This window comes from Uloborus diversus, chromosome 7, assembly GCF_026930045.1.
Source record: "Uloborus diversus isolate 005 chromosome 7, Udiv.v.3.1, whole genome shotgun sequence".
NCBI lineage: Eukaryota > Metazoa > Arthropoda > Arachnida > Araneae > Uloboridae > Uloborus > Uloborus diversus.
In genome coordinates, this window is record NC_072737.1 from 140,743,207 (window position 1) to 140,760,943 (window position 17,737).

The following is a 17,737-nucleotide window of genomic DNA, read 5'->3' on the forward strand; positions in this document are numbered from 1 at the left end:
TGAAAACACAAAGTGCAATTTCTTATTTTTGAAAAGGGCGGGGCGCATTCTGCTGATATGCAAATGATAGACATAGTATGTCAATCTAAGTGAAGGTCTATTATCATTTTTTATTATGTTAGATAACATTTTACATATTTGCAGTTTTCATATCATTGTTCCTTAACGAACGCTAGAATCCGTGATGTAACTAGTCTTGGAATAGAGAACGGCACGTGTAGTGGGCGTTGCCCATGACGTGACTACTTTAAGGTCGATTCTTCTTGAACATGTGACGTCACGTACACACGCTTCGGGCTTGGCCACTGAAGATCACGATCAGGTAGCATTGAAGTGAAGATATGCTAATGAGATTCTGAATATAAGCAAAGCTGTTATCAGTTGATCTCTCTCTCACTTCTTGCACAGCCTAGACGCGTTGGCTCATGTCAGGCAAGCCAACTTGCTGTCTGTTCAGCAAGCTTAGGCTGTTAGCCTTTTTTTTTGTTTAATTGAAGTAGTATGACGTTTGTCCATTGAAGACTTCGTTCCTCATGAACGATAGTCGGGTCAATTGATAATACTTATTAGTCTAGGTCAACGGGGTATTTGCAATAATGATATACTTATCCTTATTTACTTTTTGTCAGAGCCATATACTTTGTTTTTTATCTTTTAATAAATTAATTGATGTTTAATGAGCTATTCGTCTTCAATTATACTGATTCACGAACTCCAATTTCACTCTGCTAAATATATTACGTTGTTTGGGCAAGAGTTAGTTTCAATCATACCTTCCCATCCAACAAGGGGTTATGGGCCCAGATTGCCTTTTCCCTGTAGAGTTCTTTGAAAGTGAATCAGTTGTAAATTTTTTTTGAGAATAAAATTTTATTTTTTTCGAGCAAATACCGCTGTGCAAGAAAGTTTTATTCGGGGAGGCCGTAACAAGCGATGTGTAAGAAAATGGTGTTAGTCGTTTCCTTTACCGATGTTCTTCAGTCAAATTACGAAATTTCATAGAGATCTCGGATGTTTGTGGAAAACCTACACTAGTTGATATTTGAAGCGGAAATTTTTTGGAAGTGAACTCTTTTTCTACCTAATGGAACTGTAGGATTTTTTTCATCCAAGACTCTATTTATCGCGCATGCGAATTTAAAAGTCAAGATTTATAATGGCTACTTCTGGGGTTACCATAGAGCCACTTACGAATGAAAATTATACGGAATGGGCAATAAATGCAAAATTTCTTCTTATGGACAGGAATGCGTGGTCCATTGTAGATGGATCGGAAAAAGTGCCCGTTATCAGCAAGGAAGCCGAAATCACCGCTAGAGATGTTCGCGATTACGAAATACGAAGAAGAGCCGCGCTGTCAATTATTTTTTTAAATATCAACCAAAGTTTAAAGAAAATCATTGAAAATATAGAAGATCCTGCGGAGTCATGGAAGAAATTAAGGGATCATTTCTTCCCTAATAATCGATGCGTTCAAATGCAAAATTTTAATCAATTAAATCAGTGCCATCTTGAAAAGGGAGAAAAATTAAATTTATTCGCCGCTCGCCTTCAACGAATTTTTGATAACATAAAATTAGCTTATCCAGAGTTTCCCGAGGATTACCTGACGTTTCACCTTCTCCAAAATTTACCTAGATCATATGACAATATTGTCCAGAACATTCTCACACGTCCTGCACCTGAGTTTAGATTCGATAAGGTTGTCATTGATCTGATAGTAGAAGAGGGTCGCCAGAACCTTAATATGGAGAAAGAAGCCAATACATATGCTTATATGACAAAGATTATCTGCCACTCGTGTGGCGAACAGGGCCACATTAAGCGTGTATGCCCAAGACGGAAAAAGTGTCATCCACCACGGAACCACCAAACGACTCAACGAGGTTATCCCCGAGAAGTCTCACCCCAGCAGAGGAGTGACAGACCCAATCGATGGAACCGAAGTAGTATACCTCAAAACTCAAATTTTGAATTGGTAGCCAATGGCTACCAGATCCTCACAAAATGGTAGCCAAATCTCAAAAAATGATAGCCAAACTTTATTTTAATTTAAATTATTTAATTTATTTTATTCCGTTTATTTATTTAGTATGAGTGTATATGTCATTGGCGTAGCAAAGAACGCTTCTTATAAAATAATAATTAAAAATAAATAAGTAAATAAAAAATATTAAAAAAAATAAATAAAATAAAAAGCGAGCTAAAAATAAAAAAGAAAAAGAGGGTTGAGGAAAAGTTTTGGAGGAAGGGGGGAATTGAACTTGGGGAGAACGGGCACCCCTACCCAGATATTATTTAACACATCTTTTACAAACTATAATCTGCATTAATTTATCTTTAAGCAAAACACATCACGATAAAAAAATAAATAAATAAAAAAGATTATTATTATTATTAATTTTTTTCAGCTTTCAAAACTTCTAGAAACATCACAGCTTTCAACCAAAACACGAGTTAGTTCCTTGATAAAGAAAACAACAAAATACCAAAAACTTGAACAGAATGTAAAACCTAAACCATTTGCGATTCTACAAAAATATTTTTTTTTTGTTTTTGCAAATGCATGCAGAATTTTATAAAAATGGAAGCCTGGGTGTCAAAAAAATGAATAAATAAAAGGTAAACAATATAAAACAAAACAAAAAAAACAAAACAAAAAATGAAATAAAAGATCCAGCAGAAGAAAAAAAGGGTTTCAGCCGTCTTCTTTCCACCTTCTCTAGACGCAAGGGTGCCATTTTTTTATTATTATTTATGTGTTTAATAAATACGATTGTACTTCTCTTTATTTATTTTTGAACACACATTTTCCTCTTCTAACTGGTGAAAATGGACAATCTACAACGCCGCGCCATTTTGAAAACGCGGGACGCGCCATTTTGAAAACGCGGGACGCCATTTTGAAAATTTACCGCGAAACTTAAAAATAACAACTTTTTTAAGGAGAAATAAAGTAAATAAACGGATATATCCTCTCCTCCAGTAGGTTTTATATTTTAAAAAGAAAAAAAAAGGAAAAACAAACAATATGATTAAAACAAAAAATCAAAAATCTTCGAAAAGAAAATTTTTTTTAGCGATATCGTTTTTACCTTGTCTTGGTGCATTTTGACTCAAAGGTGCCATTTTTGTTTAATCATATGTAAACCAAATGTATAAGATTAATTCTTTTCAATTCTTTTTATTTCGGAAAGGACATTTTCGTCTTAACTGGTAAAAATGAACAATAACAACGCGACGCCATTTTGAAAACGCGTAGTTTAAAAATACTTCAAAACGAAGAAATAGCCATTTCTTAAGGAGAAATAAAGTTGAAAAATGAATTTAAGATCAAAAAAGCATAATTTACTAAATTGGTGTATGAAATTTGTCTATTTTTACGATCGCGTGTAAAGAAAGCCGAGTTTTCGAAATAGAAGTTTTGTAACGAATTTGTCGTGATTGCGATTTTTGTTTTCTATTCAGAACAAGAACACATAGCACAATTAGCCACACTTGGACAATACTCCCACCCCCCCCTTCCCTCCTTCACCCCGGCGATACGATAGCCGAACTTTTAGTGGACAAAAGAATTTGGGAAAGGTCATATGTCAAGACTATAGGTCAGGGAAGGTTGCATTGGCGAATGGTAGCCACATTGGCGACTGAAGTGAAAATAATGGTCGCCAAAATTTGAAAATTGGTCGCATTTGGCGACTGGCGACCGCGAGTTTTGAGCTTTACGAAGTAGAAACCGAATTCGAGGTCGCCGATGGAATTCCAAAGGACGGAGACGGTCATTTTCCAACGACAGACGTGAGTACGAATTATATTTTGTCTCTGAAGCTAATTTAAGTCATTCAGGCACAGGGCGATCTAGGAACCTATTTACCTTTGATACAGCCGCCTCTCATCATTTTTCCTTTAGAAAGGACTGGTTCGTGAATTTTGAGAAAGTTCGGGATGTTCGTATGGCGGTAGCAGTAAAGGAGAAAACCTTTCCAATTGTCGGAAAAGGAGATGTTAAAGTTAATTTTGGTGAAAAAACTGTAATTTTACAAAATGTATTGTACTCTCCCCAATTACGTCGTAATATTTTATCTGGTACTAAATTTGACCAGGGAGGTGCAAAATTTGTAGGGGGAGGAGGTTTCGTGGAGGTATCTAGCCAAAAGGGTCCAATTTTTAAAGCAAAACTTGAAAATGGCATGTATATTGTTGAAACTGTGGATAATGAAATCTCTGAGAATAATCATGTAGATAAGAATCCCATTCCTGAAAATAATTCAGTAGATTTGGAAACTTGGCATAAGCGATTTGCTCATGTGAACGTAGATTCTATCAGACAAACTGGTGATTTAAAATCCGTTAATGGTTTACCCAAATTTAAAAGTATAAAACTAAATTGTGACAATTGTAAAATCGGAAAATTCAAACGCGTTAGTTTTAAGTCTATAGATAATATTCGGTCGAAACGACCGATTGAACTCCTTCACGCTGACGTTTGGGGACCATATAGTGTCAAAGGAAGGAATGGAGAAAGATATTATTTATCCATAATCGATGATTTTTCTCGGAGATGTTCACTTTATCCAATTTGTAATAAAAGCCTAGTTCCTGAAATTTTGAAGTATCATATTTTAAGAGCAGAAAACTTTATTGGTAAAAATGTAAAATTTGTAAGAACAGATAATGGGTCTGAGTTTGTAAACAATGAGTTTGATGATTTTTGTAAAGAAAAGGGCATAAAGCACGAATTAACTATACCATTTACTCCGATGCAAAATGGAGTAGCGGAAGTCTTTAACAGGGTGGTAGCTAACGCAACTCGCGTAATACTTCAAGAAAGCGGATTACCACAAAATTTCTGGCCTGAAGCCATGTTATATTTTGTCTATACGTGGAATCGCGTCTGCCACAAAAACCAGAAAAAGACACCTTTTGAACTGTACGGAGGCAGAAAACCTTCGGCTCGTCATTTAAGAGCATTTGGCACAGTTGTATTCGTAGCTATACAAAAGAATTTAAGAAATAAACTCGATGCAAAAGCTCAAAAAGGAGTGTTGGTCGGTTATGCTTTTAAACGAAAAGGATATCGTATTTTTGTTCCTGAACTCAATAAAATTATAGAATCCATAGACGTGTCCTTCAAAGAAAACACTTTCTACAAAGATGAATTCGCGAGCGTAAAAGAGAAAGAAAAAGTCACCCCAAATTGGCCTCTCACTCAAGTCGAAAGTTCTGACCTTGACGAGACGGCAGAAGAATCTGTTTTCAGTGAGGAGGGGGAAACTAGTCAAAGCGAATTACAATCAGAATCAGAAAGCGAAGTTGACGGGAAAAGTAAACCTTTAAAAAGTGTAACTTGGGTTAGAAAAGTTAGACCCAGGACGGATAGTTCTAGGAATGATATTTATTTTTTTGAAAAAGGGAAAAATACCAGATTAAGATCCATGCATGATGTTCACAAATATTGCAATAAACATAATATCGCATATGATCCAAATATGTTTAGTTTCGTAGGTAAGGACCTATTTGAAGGTGAAATTTCCGCTAATAGACCAAAAGTAGATTTGAATTCTTCATGACTAGCGGAGGATATTAAAGTTCCGAGTACTTACAAACAGGCATTAAAATCAAAAGAATGGGATCAATGGAATGCATCAATGAAAGAGGAATATGACGTGATGTTAAAACGCGAGGTGTGGAAATAATCTGAATTGCCTGAAAATACGGTACCAATAGGATCGAGATGGGTTTATTCGGTGAAGAAAAATGAGGAAGGCCAGGTAGTACGTTTCAAAAGTAGATTATGTGCTCAAGGTCATACTCAGATCAGGGGCCTAAATTTTTGGGAGACCTACTCTCCGGTGGTCCAATTCGGCATAATTAGATTTTTTTTCGCACTATTAGTAGTATGTGAAAAATGGATGCATATTCAATGTGATATTAAATGCGCGTATTTGTATGCACCTTTAGAGGAAACCATATTTATGACACAACCTCCAGGTTTTGAAATTAAAGGTAAAGAACATTTATAGTGTAAACTCAAAAGGGCTATATACGGCTTACATCAAAGTGGCCGTTTATGGTATTATGAAATGGAAAAAGTTTTGTATAAAATTGGTTTTTCTAAATTTTCAAGTTGTAATTGTGTTTATTTCAATGAATATGTAATTTTACTTCTTTATGTCGACGACATTGTTTTATTTGGTAAAAATGAATGTTATATAAATAGCGCAATCAACATGTTGAATGAATACTTCGATCTAAAAGTATTAGGAAAAACACGCAAATTGCTAGGGGTAGATTTCTTAAACGAAGAAAATGATTTGTGTTTAAGTCAATTGGAATATATTCAGGAAATTTATGAATGTTTCGAAAATTTTAACATTCCTGTAGCATCTTTACCCATTAGCAAAGGAGTCATTTATTCAAATGTTGATTGTCCTAAAACTGATGATGAAGTAAAAGAAATGACAAAATATCCGTATAGAAATTTAGTAGGTTGCTTAGCATTTGTAGCAAATAGAACTCGTCCAGACATCTCATATGCAGTAAATATTTTTAGTCAATTCCAATCAAATCCTGGTATAATTCATTGGAATGGCCTTGTCAAATTACTCGGATATGTTTGGAAAACGAGAGATTTAAAACTAAAGTTACAATGCAGCAAAATTCAATTGATTACTTTCTCGGATTCTGACTTCGCGTCAAATCGAGACGATCGCACATCCTTAGGCGGACAAATTGTTTTTCTAGACAAATCGCCGATTGAATGGCGTACATTTAAACAGAAAAGTGTAAGCTTATCCACTATGGAGGCTGAATTTGTTGCAATGACAGAATCCGCTAAGGAATTGATGTGGTTTGATAGGGTATTAGATGAATGCATCGAAAATAAAGTAATCAAAAGATCTAAATTCAAATCTATTCTTTTTGTTGACAATCAAGCATCAATCGATTTTGTAAATTCACCTATTGAAAACCATAGAAGCAAACACATAGATGTGAAACTATTTTTTATTAGAGATCTAGTTTGTAAAAATGTTTTTGACATTAAATATATTCGAAGTAAGGAAAATTTGGCAGATATTTTCACGAAATCTCAAACCCGTTTTGAATTGCAAACATTTATTGAAAATATTTATTGTGAACAAAAATAACATTGTTTTTAAGAAATTTTTTTTCCCCCAAATTTTGAAAATGTTTTTTGTAACTCTTGACTATTCGTATTTGCACTTACATCATATGATATTTTTCATGTTAAATCTCTTACAAGGTGAACAATTTGATTGATTGTTATCTTCGTTAAAAGTCAAGTAAAAGCCACTAGATCGTTTTCCAGTGGGGTAATTGATGAAGTGATTAGGGTTAATTAATTTTTGAACGGGAAAAATTGTAAAATTGTTAAAATTACTTTTTCGAAATATTTAATTTTTTTTTACCTAACAAGTATAAAAATATTAAAACTGGAATTTTAAATGGTCACAACTTTAAGGGTCAAATTTTTAAAGGACCAAAAGTTTATGATAAATTGAAAAAAAAAAAACATGTTTGAGTTTCTCTTAGCGATGCAGAATGCCTTATGAGAAGTTTAAAATAGAACTCAAACATAGTATATCAATTTTTTTTTTTTTTTTCAAAAATTCAATTTTATCATTGATCAATATTAGAAATCCTAGAGTTTTTTTTATAATGTATTACGTATGCTGATTTGAACAGTTACTTGTGTATTTTTTTTCATGTTTTTTTCAGACAAATGTGTACAAGGAACTTTCAATTGAGAAGAAATTTAAATTGATTTAACAAGATGAACTTTCCTCGAACATGAACTGTTTTCTGATGTTGTGTTTCTCGGATGTTACGGATCTCCGGAATTCCTTTTGTTAATGTTGAAATAAGTGTTCTTATAATTGTTGTCCTATTAACATTGTTATTGTGTTTTGTAAAAGGATATGGCTAAATTTTTAAAGATTGTTTAATATTATACTGTTTTCAAATTTTTTTAGATTATCAAAATGATAATGGGGAGGCCTTGATAGACATAGTATGTCAATCTAAGTGAAGGTCTATTATCATTTTTTATTATGTTAGATAACATTTTACATATTTGCAGTTTTCATATCATTGTTCCTTAACGAACGCTAGAATCCGTGACGTAACTAGTCTTGGAATAGAGAACGGCACGTGTAGTGGGCGTTGCCCATGACGTGACTACTTTAACGTCGATTCTTCTTGAACATGTGATGTCACGTACACACGCTTCGGGCTTGGCCACTGAAGATCACGATCAGGTAGCATTGAAGTGAAGATATGCTAATGAGATTCTGAACATAAGCAAAGCTGTTATCAGTTGATCTCTCTCTCACTTCTTGCACAGCCTAGACGCGTTGGCTCATGTCAGGCAAGCCAACTTGCTGTCTGTTCAGCAAGCTTAGGCTGTTAGCCTTTTTTTTGTTTAATTGAAGTAGTATGACGTTTGTCCATTGAAGACTTCGTTCCTCATGAACGATAGTCGGGTCAATTGATAATACTTATTAGTCTAGGTCAACGGGGTATTTGCAATAATGATATACTTATCCTTATTTACTTTTTGTCAAAGCCATATACTTTGTTTTTTATCTTTTAATAAATTAATTGATGTTTAATGAGCTATTCGTCTTCAATTATACTGATTCACGAACTCCAATTTCACTCTGCTAAATATATTACGTTGTTTGGGCAAGAGTTAGTTTCAATCATACCTTCCCATCCAACAGCAAAAGGGCAGGGCGCTGCACCCTTCAAAAACGGCCTAGCGGGAACACTAGGTATGTACTTCACTCATAAAAGGTCTTTCTTCTTTATTTTGTCAATAAACAAAACGAAAATGGTTCTTTTCTTTTGAATTCGCCAGAAAAGCAGCAGCAATTCCTGTCGTTCAAATGTACAGACTATTTCAGTTTAAGATAGTTTGTAAACTACTTGACATTTTCTTGGTACTAAACCATTTACAAGGAGTGAGAGACATGATGCAGGTGTCATACTGGTCCATGGGAAAAACATACGCCCTTGTCTGACTACTGCCTTTTAGTACAGAAAAGATTTGTGCTCGGTTGCACAAATCAGGATTAGCATCAAAGAAAGGAAGAATGACCTGGACCATCAAAAGAGTTTTCTGGAAACATTCTAGTTACTTTTACTTTGCACATCCTTTCTACAGTAAACCGAAGGGATTAGAAAGTCTATTGGGAATACGAGGGTATTGGAACGCTCACTCTTATCTCGCAGTAGCTAAGAAAGATCATATTCATTCGTCATTTAACGTTTGTACCTTTCTGATGATGAAATTTATTTAAATTTTAGTCTTGTATAAATTTTAATACGTGTGATAGTACATTCGTGAACTACATCGAAACCATTTGAAAATCAATTCAAAAAGAGTGAATGCTAATTTACTTGTATGTTGGATGAATAAATATTTTTAATGATCTGGGTTATATTGCGCTTTTTCTTTGTCCCAAGAAAAGCACAAAATAATGAGGCGTTACTGTTTTTTCCTTACACCTTATAAGCAAAGACAATGATAAAGCTGCTTAAGCATTTTCTTTTGTCGAAATCAGCTTGCATTATATCTAAAAATTGCAAATTAAAAAGGGTTTAGGTTGTATGTTAACCTGTCTACAGTTTAGCCAGAGTTAACAGCTTAACTATTCGGAAATTTTTTGGGTTGATTCGCTTGGGTTTAATATAGACACAACAGGGGAGACATTTTAAGCTTTCATGCAAGCATGCATGCGGCCCAATTCAAACAGTAGCTGTTGTTGTGGAAAAGCCAAAACAGTGCTGAATGGTGGGGTTCATATTTGAATTTTATACAAAAATACTATACAAAATGTGTTTAAGACAAAAATAAAGGTTTTAACCCAACAAAAAGGTTTACTTTGTCTGTCTGGTCTCACATGGTCACATATTGAGCGAACTTGTGGCTCTGAAAAAGAAAATTTCAGAATAAATTTTTTATAAAACCAATAAATAAGCACATGATAAATAGGTTCTACTATGAACATCATTATCAATATAATTTAATGGAAAAGGTGTTAGATACACATATAAGTATATCCTGAATACACAGACATATATTATATATCAGAGGGAAAAAAAAAACAGATCAAAGAGAAAAAAGGAAGCATATTAATATGAGTCATACATAACAAATTAAAAAGGAAAATAAATAGAGAATTAGATTGCAATAACTTGTGATTTTCAGTTTTCAATTTTGAATGTATTGTTGAACTTTTTTTTTGGGGGGGGGGGGCAGATATGAATTTTCTGCAACAACTAATAAAGTAGGCTTACAGCACAAAAGTTTTCATTTCCACTGAATAAATGAATGCAAATATAATTACATACCATTAAAAGACTTACAAATGTTTAATGGGTCATTCCATAGAAATGTCAACCTCAACCTCGGAAATTTTTTTACCACAAAGCCTTAATTGTGACCTATCATTTCATTCAGCATACTTTCTAGTACATAAATCCAGTAACAGTTTGCAAAAATTTCATTCAGTGTTTTTCTTCTGGCTCTAAACGTGCGAGGTTGTAGGAAAGGCTTAGCATGTGCAAAAAACATGCGTCTACGTTTTCTTGTACAATGTAAAAAGTTTTGCAAATTTTTAAAATAACTATGTTTATTCTAAATGATTAGATGTTGGCCCAATAAAATTGACTGTTCTTTTTGCATACATTATAAGATAAGTATTTTAATTAGTTTGGTTATTTCACTGAAAATATTTACGTTACGTTAGTCACGAAAATGTACAATTTTCTGCTTAAAAACTAAACCAGATGATTGAACCAAACAGCACTTTTTATTTTCTTACATCTGTGTCATATCTACTTAAAAAGTGCAAAATATTTATTTTAGTATCAGTAGATATAAAATAATTAGTGTGACTAACGTAACATTTGAGCTGTGACTAACATAACAGTTTGCATGTGACTAACGAAATATTTTAAAAATGACTGCTAATATTTAAAACTTATTTAATTTAATGTACATTTTCATAAACAATTTTGAATATGTAGACATTCTATATTGATTAAAAATATAAAGGGTGAAAAATAGCAGTAATATTACATTTTAGACCTTCTGTTTACTTAGAAAAATACTTTTTTAAAGGTCTTTATAAAGATACTTCCAAATTTAAAGAATTATTAAAAAAGAAAAAAGGTGAGTAAAGCAAAATGAGTACTCTACTGAAGGTGCATTCAACGCAAGAATCCAAGCTTAAGAATTAAGATAATAGAAATCAAGTCTTAACAAAGAAGAACGTCTCTATTTTTTCGAAAATATATCTCCACCTATTATTAAAATGACGTTACAGCTGCTCGTTGGAAAACATTTGAAGATGTTACATGATACAGTGACAATAAGCGCTGCTGCCATATATTTCAGAAAATGCAAAAATGATCATTTAGAAATTCAAACATTTGCGGTGATATCTGGAATTAAAATGCATTCTGCAAAAACGTTCGAACATTTTTTTCCAATATTACATTTTAATTCAAAAGGATGCACAACACTATTTGTTCGATGAATCAGTATAAAAAATAATATGCCACTGAATAGTATTACGGAGTTTCTTATGACGATAACTAGTATATCAGCAGAATACTTGAATTCAGTGAAACTACCAACTTGCAAAAAGTTAATTTTTTAAAAGAGAGATATTTAGGATTTAATTAGCCCAAGAATGATGTTATTCAGTTTGTAAAAGCAGTTTTTTTTTTATTTGTTTATTTGTTTATTTTTTTTTTATTTTTTTTTTTTTTTTTTTGCACATTCAAATTTAGTTAAATGAACTGAATCCTTCCATTCAATTTCTTACACAAATATAGAAAAAAAGTAAAGAAAGAACCATAATACGACACAAAGAAGGTTCCTAAAAAGTGTAAAAGTAATATAAGAGCAAGAAATTAATTATAAAAAGTTTTTTATATGCATTCATTGCTCGTTATTCGATGGTTTCGTTAGTCACGTTACGTTAGTCACACACAGTTTTTCGGAAAAGTACCATTTAGGGCCAAAAAAGATTCATCTGTAACAAATCTGTAGTACAATTTTAAAAATAGATTGTTTACCTCTTACAAATATATCGGCCAATTTTAAATGCCTGTGTAAGTTTCAGAAAAAATTGCTTCGTAACATAAGCATTGTTTCTCAGGGTTGCAAAAATGTTACGTTAGTCACGATGCTTTTTTTGGTGAAAAAACACCTGCCAGCGCTTATTTTGCTTCAAATTCTTGGTAGAAATGAAAAATAGTCACCTTGTACATTTTAAATCTGCATATTAAACCAAAACACATTTATTTTTACTCCCGGTGTAAGTAAAAAGTTTTAGTGAGTTTGAAAATCAGCTGCGAATGTTACGTTAGTCACTATGGAATGACCCTAATACATTCCCATAAACTTGCAATTGCTCAAACATAAGAAAAAGAAAGGCAGCTAGTAGGAGAAATATTGTTTGAAAAGCTTGAACTACAAAACAATTACGATATGTTAAAAGATTTTAGAATAAATAATCAAAGAAATTCCTTTAGATGTAACAAATATGATACCATTTAGCAAACAAATATGCATTTCAAAAATATGAACGTAGACTATTTTTACAAAGAGCAACATAAATCTTAGTCAAACAAATTAAGTAGTAAGAATGCAATTTTTAAAATACTTAATAAGTCAACTTTGAAAAGTTGCATTGATTTTTAAAAAAAGCTATTTATAAAACTTGCATTATATTAAAAAGAAAAAACTGCAAATTTTTTAATTTGTTATTTATCTCTAAAGCTTTGCTGGTTACTTGGTATAAATTGGACTTTAATGTGCCAATAATGTGCAAAATTTATAAAAGCATTTCGGGAGCAAATATTAAGTTGTTAAAAAAAATAAAAAAAAACCATGCTTAGATAAACAGCATGGTTAAAAAAAAATCTGGTTTAAACCATGTTTTACCAAAGTGGTTTAAACCACACAAGCATGAAAAACTCCAAATTAAATTTCCTCATTTGAAACTAGAAAACTAAAAAAGAAAACATTTGTTACCAAATCCCATGTCAAACATCCTGTCAGCTTCATCTAGTACAAGGAAAGTAACTCTTCTAAGATTTGTAGCTTTTGCTTTGACTAAATCTATCATGCGCCCCTGAAAAAATGAGATCATAATGAGGTAAGGGGAAGAAAGATTAAGAAAACTACATTTCATGAATTAGAATACACATACGGTGAAAATATCAAAAAAATAATAAGTTTTTCAACATGACACTTCCATAAGAAAGAATAAATCACTTGAAGTATTTCCACAAAAGTATGACCTGATCAAGAAATAAGCCCTATTAGGATTTGCCTTGGTGCCCTACCTCTTACATAAGCCCTAGTCAAGATGGTCATTCAAAAGAATACCATGAGACACAAGAGCCATGTGACACAACAACTTATTTACCAATAACAACATGGGTGCTTTACTACCAGTGGTGGCGCTAGAAAATCCCCGACGGAGGGGCAAGCTTTCCCGACAGGGGGGCATAGCCAAATTTTAGTTTGCAAGATTCCCCCCCCCCCCAATTTAGGTGATAAAGAAACTAATCATTCTTGGCGTCTAACAACACGAATTCCCCATAAAAATTAAAAGCAAACAATAAAAATTTTAATGAAGATAAAATAAAATAATTAGAAAAATAAAATTAAATTTAAAATTAAAAACATGAAACTAGGCTTTTGTGAGCAGGTTCATATCGCGACATCAATAAACTAGAACAGTGTAAGAAGCAGAATTTGACGAAAAATCTGAATATGATGTAAAATCATTAAAAATGTGTGCTCTACAGAGTTTATGCAGAGAAAGAAACTTAACAACATTAATGTAGTTGTGAATGTAATGTTGCTCTTACAGAAATGAGGGGGGTCCGGGGGGGGTCCTCCCCCGGAAAATTTTCGAAATTGTAGCGCTGAAAACGCAATTTTAGATGATCTTCAGTGGTTTCATGCAGACAAGGGTTGGATGCTCACCTCCAAATAATTTTAAGAAATTGAAATCCAATAAACGAGATTTTAGTCGATCTGTAATGGTATTTTGTAGGGAGTGAGAGTCGAGGTGCACAACTGAAAAAGTTCCAAAATTAAAGAAACAAAATTGTAGGTCATGTATTGTAACGTTAGGGAGATGAGGTTAATGACCAATTAAGATATTCAGTGTACCTCCCCCCTCCTTCTTCCGTAATCAAACCTTATAAACACACAAATTTACGGGATGGAAACTCTAGGGCTCAAGAGTATAGCGGTGCTCATCCACTAACTCATCAACATATTTATTAGGGAGCAGAGAAATCCACATCTTAAGTAAGCAGAAGAACAAACAGTAACTAATATTAAGTTAAAAAATTCAAAAGAAACTTGAGCCCGATGCCTAGCTTTATATTAAGATGAACCTCGCGAGTCAAAACATGTATAAAATTAAATTTATTTATATTTTCTTTCATTATTTTATTTTTCCGAGATAACTTGGGAAAGCACGAAAAAGGGAATACAATCACAACTACTAAGTTTTGTTATTGCAAAAGCAGAATCAAGAGAAAAAAATGAATATCTTTTGAAGAGCCTTGCTTGCTAAAACCAATTACAAGTATTTTATTTGATAACAAATAGAAACTGGAAACGGATAAAAATTTTGCGCTAAAAAAATTAGAAAAGGTGCAAATTTTTACGGATTTTAATTATTTTCTATGGTAATAAAAGGTCTACATCGCTTAGGCCTAGCTGGTAGTGGATGGAACCGGCGGGCCGCATTGGATTTTGCAATTAAATAGTATAAAAATAAATCCATGATTTTTCCTTCCTTTCTTTCTTTTGATCGTATAAATAATCATGATAGTTTCATAGGGACCGCCAACATATTTCATTCCTAGATTTTTAAAAATATCATCCTGCAAATCACAGATTATTTGGAAGAAAATGTGTGGGCCGCCGAAGCATGTTTGAAATCTTAATATATAAAAATCAATGTCCTGAGATAACATATATATATACATATATATATATATACATCAACACACAGCCGAAACCGCTGAAGCTTCAGACTTGAAATTTGGCAGGTATGTCCGCATGATTACAAAAGTAACCACTAAGAAAGGATTTTCCGAAATCTCAATTAGTTTGGGAGAAATTAATTAAAACTCCTTAATTTCTGCGAAATTAAAAACCTGTCATTGAAATTCAAATCCCTTATTTTCGAAGGCTTTCCTTCATTCAAATCATTATTCAGTACTTCATCTCAACTTTTGGTCGATAGCGAACTATAAATTTGATATTGTTTTTGTTTCTCACGTGATTCTTCTAGGCTTTTCTCAAGTCAAATCATAATGTTTCTGTCTTTTGCTTTTATTTTTTCAAAACTAGAAACGAAGTTTCTAAGAACATCATCACAGGCGGACTATCCTTTTGAATTTAGAAGAGTGCAGTTTCCTGTTAAAGTTTGCTTTGCAATAACCATTAATAAGTCACAAGGACAGACATTAAAAGTAGCAGGGATCGATTTAAGAGAAGACTTTTTTCTCACACGACCAATGTTATGTAGCTTGCTCCAAAGCCAGTTCATCAAGCAGTTTAATAATTTTAGCACCAGAAAAAAAACTAAAAATGTCGTATACAAAGAAGTTCTAGCTTAAACATAGGTATAACAATAAAATGTGGATGACCTGTGTTTGCAAAGATAATCAGTACTTTAAAAGGATCGCTAATAACAGTTAAAGATCGGTTAAGGACAAGGGCATATATATATAACGAGTCCGGGGTCCCCGGGATCCTCCCCAAATTAGAAAAAGTTATAGGTAATAAGTAATTATTATAGGGGATTTTCGAAACTAAGTGCACCAAGCACTGTTAACCCCTGCTAATTCCATTACCCGAGCAATGCCGGGTACGGGAATGCTAGTAGAAAATAAAAATTAAAATGTAGTAAGCGAGATTGAAATTATACAAATGAATAGTCACACCAGTAGTTCTAAGCAGAACTGAGGAGTCGGAAGAAAAATGACCGACTCCAACTTCGGGAATTTTAAAGCCTTCGACTCCGATTCCACAAGAACTGGCAGGGTTGCAGATTTTAATTGAAAATGATCGACCCCGACTCTTGAAGTTTTAAACTTTCGACTCCAACTTCTTGACTTCAAAATCGGTCCGACTCCAACTTCTCAGACTTGGTTCTAAGTTTTGAATGCACAAAACGAAAGTAATGTGTGTGCGTGTTGTGCAATCAAAAAAAATAATAATAATTTTAAAAAAAAAGAAACGAAACTTAATAGTATGGTCAGCACCATGCTAAACTTAATAAACAAACGAAGGTGAAAAATCGCGAATCTCGTTTTTTAAATTCAATGGTTTGCCGCAGTACTGAAAAAAGGCTATTACTACTTCGAACAATAAATTTTACACTTAAAGTTATCTATAAAAATTAATACATTGAAAATAACTAAACGCGTCTAATGGACAAAATTTTGTTTTGGCTCTCCTGAAAAGAGCCAATTTTCAGATTCGTTAGTTCAGCATGGTGCCGACGATATTACGCAATAAACAAATTTATTAAGTATCAAAGTGATTAACATTAATTGCACCAATTTTATCTTGTGTAAGGTTTTTTTTGTTTTTTTTTTAATTTACTATATACCTACCTTTTTTTTATTTTTAAAATATTTTGAAGCACTTTTCATAATTCGAAAATACATAACCATTAGTTTCAAACTTTTTATTGATCATGTCAGTTGAAATCTGTCATACTTTCAAATTTTAAGTTTGCACTCACTTTCCAGACCAAGAGGAAAAAGTGTAAATTCTAAGTCTTACCCCAAAATTTCCATACATGGAGCTTTTTTGCAGATCTACGGAGTCGGAGGGAAAATGGTCGACTCCAACTTCAAAAATTTTAGAGCACTCAACTCCGACTCCTTTACCCTAACGTCAGTTCGATTCCAACTCTCACTCCGACCCAGCAATCACTGGCAGTGTTACGGCCATTGGGGGAAAATGACTCCAACTCTGACTCTTGTCATTGTTAACCAACAAATTCCGATTCAGACTCCTTCTCTCCAAAATCACTCCGACTCCACAGCACTGCTTTTTTTACACTATTTTAGCACTTGAAAAAAAGCATATTAAAAAAAAAGAACATAACTTGATTAAAAAAAAAACTTAAACAAGACTGAGCCTGGTACCAGTTTGTAAGTTGGTTTGATCGATTTCGAAGGAGCAATGTTGACTTTTGAATTAGACCTGGTCCAATCAAATAATTACAGCTGCATGGACTAAGCGCAGCTTATTGCAGGCTTTACTTTAAGTTAGAAACATGAGTTTCGACTACATGATAACATCTGAAAAAATGAAATTTGGAAGCAAAATATATTTTCAATTGCCTTTAGCACATGATTTATTTATTTATTTAATTTGGCCTTTTCCAAAAGGTTCGCCCCTCCCCTTCCTCCAGACATTTTTCTCAAAAAGAACCCAAACCTGATGCAATACCAACCCGACGCTTAATAATCCAATGATTGTTTAGTTGTGCCAAACTCGATGTTTACAAAATCATTCTCATTTCTTCTTCATTCCCAGCAAAACTATTATGCCCCCTAGTATGCAGCCCCCTAGTATGATCCCCTGATCCCCCAGTATGCAGCCTACAAACAAGATCAATATAAGTTTTTGAGAAACATGTATTTAAAA

The 17,737-nt window shown here is 33.1% G+C and overlaps 1 protein-coding gene across 1 annotated transcript in view; it reads right to left on the reverse strand.

Annotated features, from left to right (window-relative positions):
- The window catches only part of LOC129225797 (ATP-dependent RNA helicase DDX42-like), a 91,547-nt gene that overhangs the window by 38,329 nt on the left and 35,481 nt on the right, over nt 1-17,737 (reverse strand). Inside the window, exons 10-11 of the mRNA XM_054860307.1 lie at nt 13,073-13,172; nt 9,908-9,955 (exon numbers count right to left, since the gene is read on the reverse strand). Of these exons, the coding sequence (XP_054716282.1) occupies nt 9,908-9,955; nt 13,073-13,172 (148 nt within the window). The remainder of the gene's footprint in view (nt 1-9,907; nt 9,956-13,072; nt 13,173-17,737) is intronic.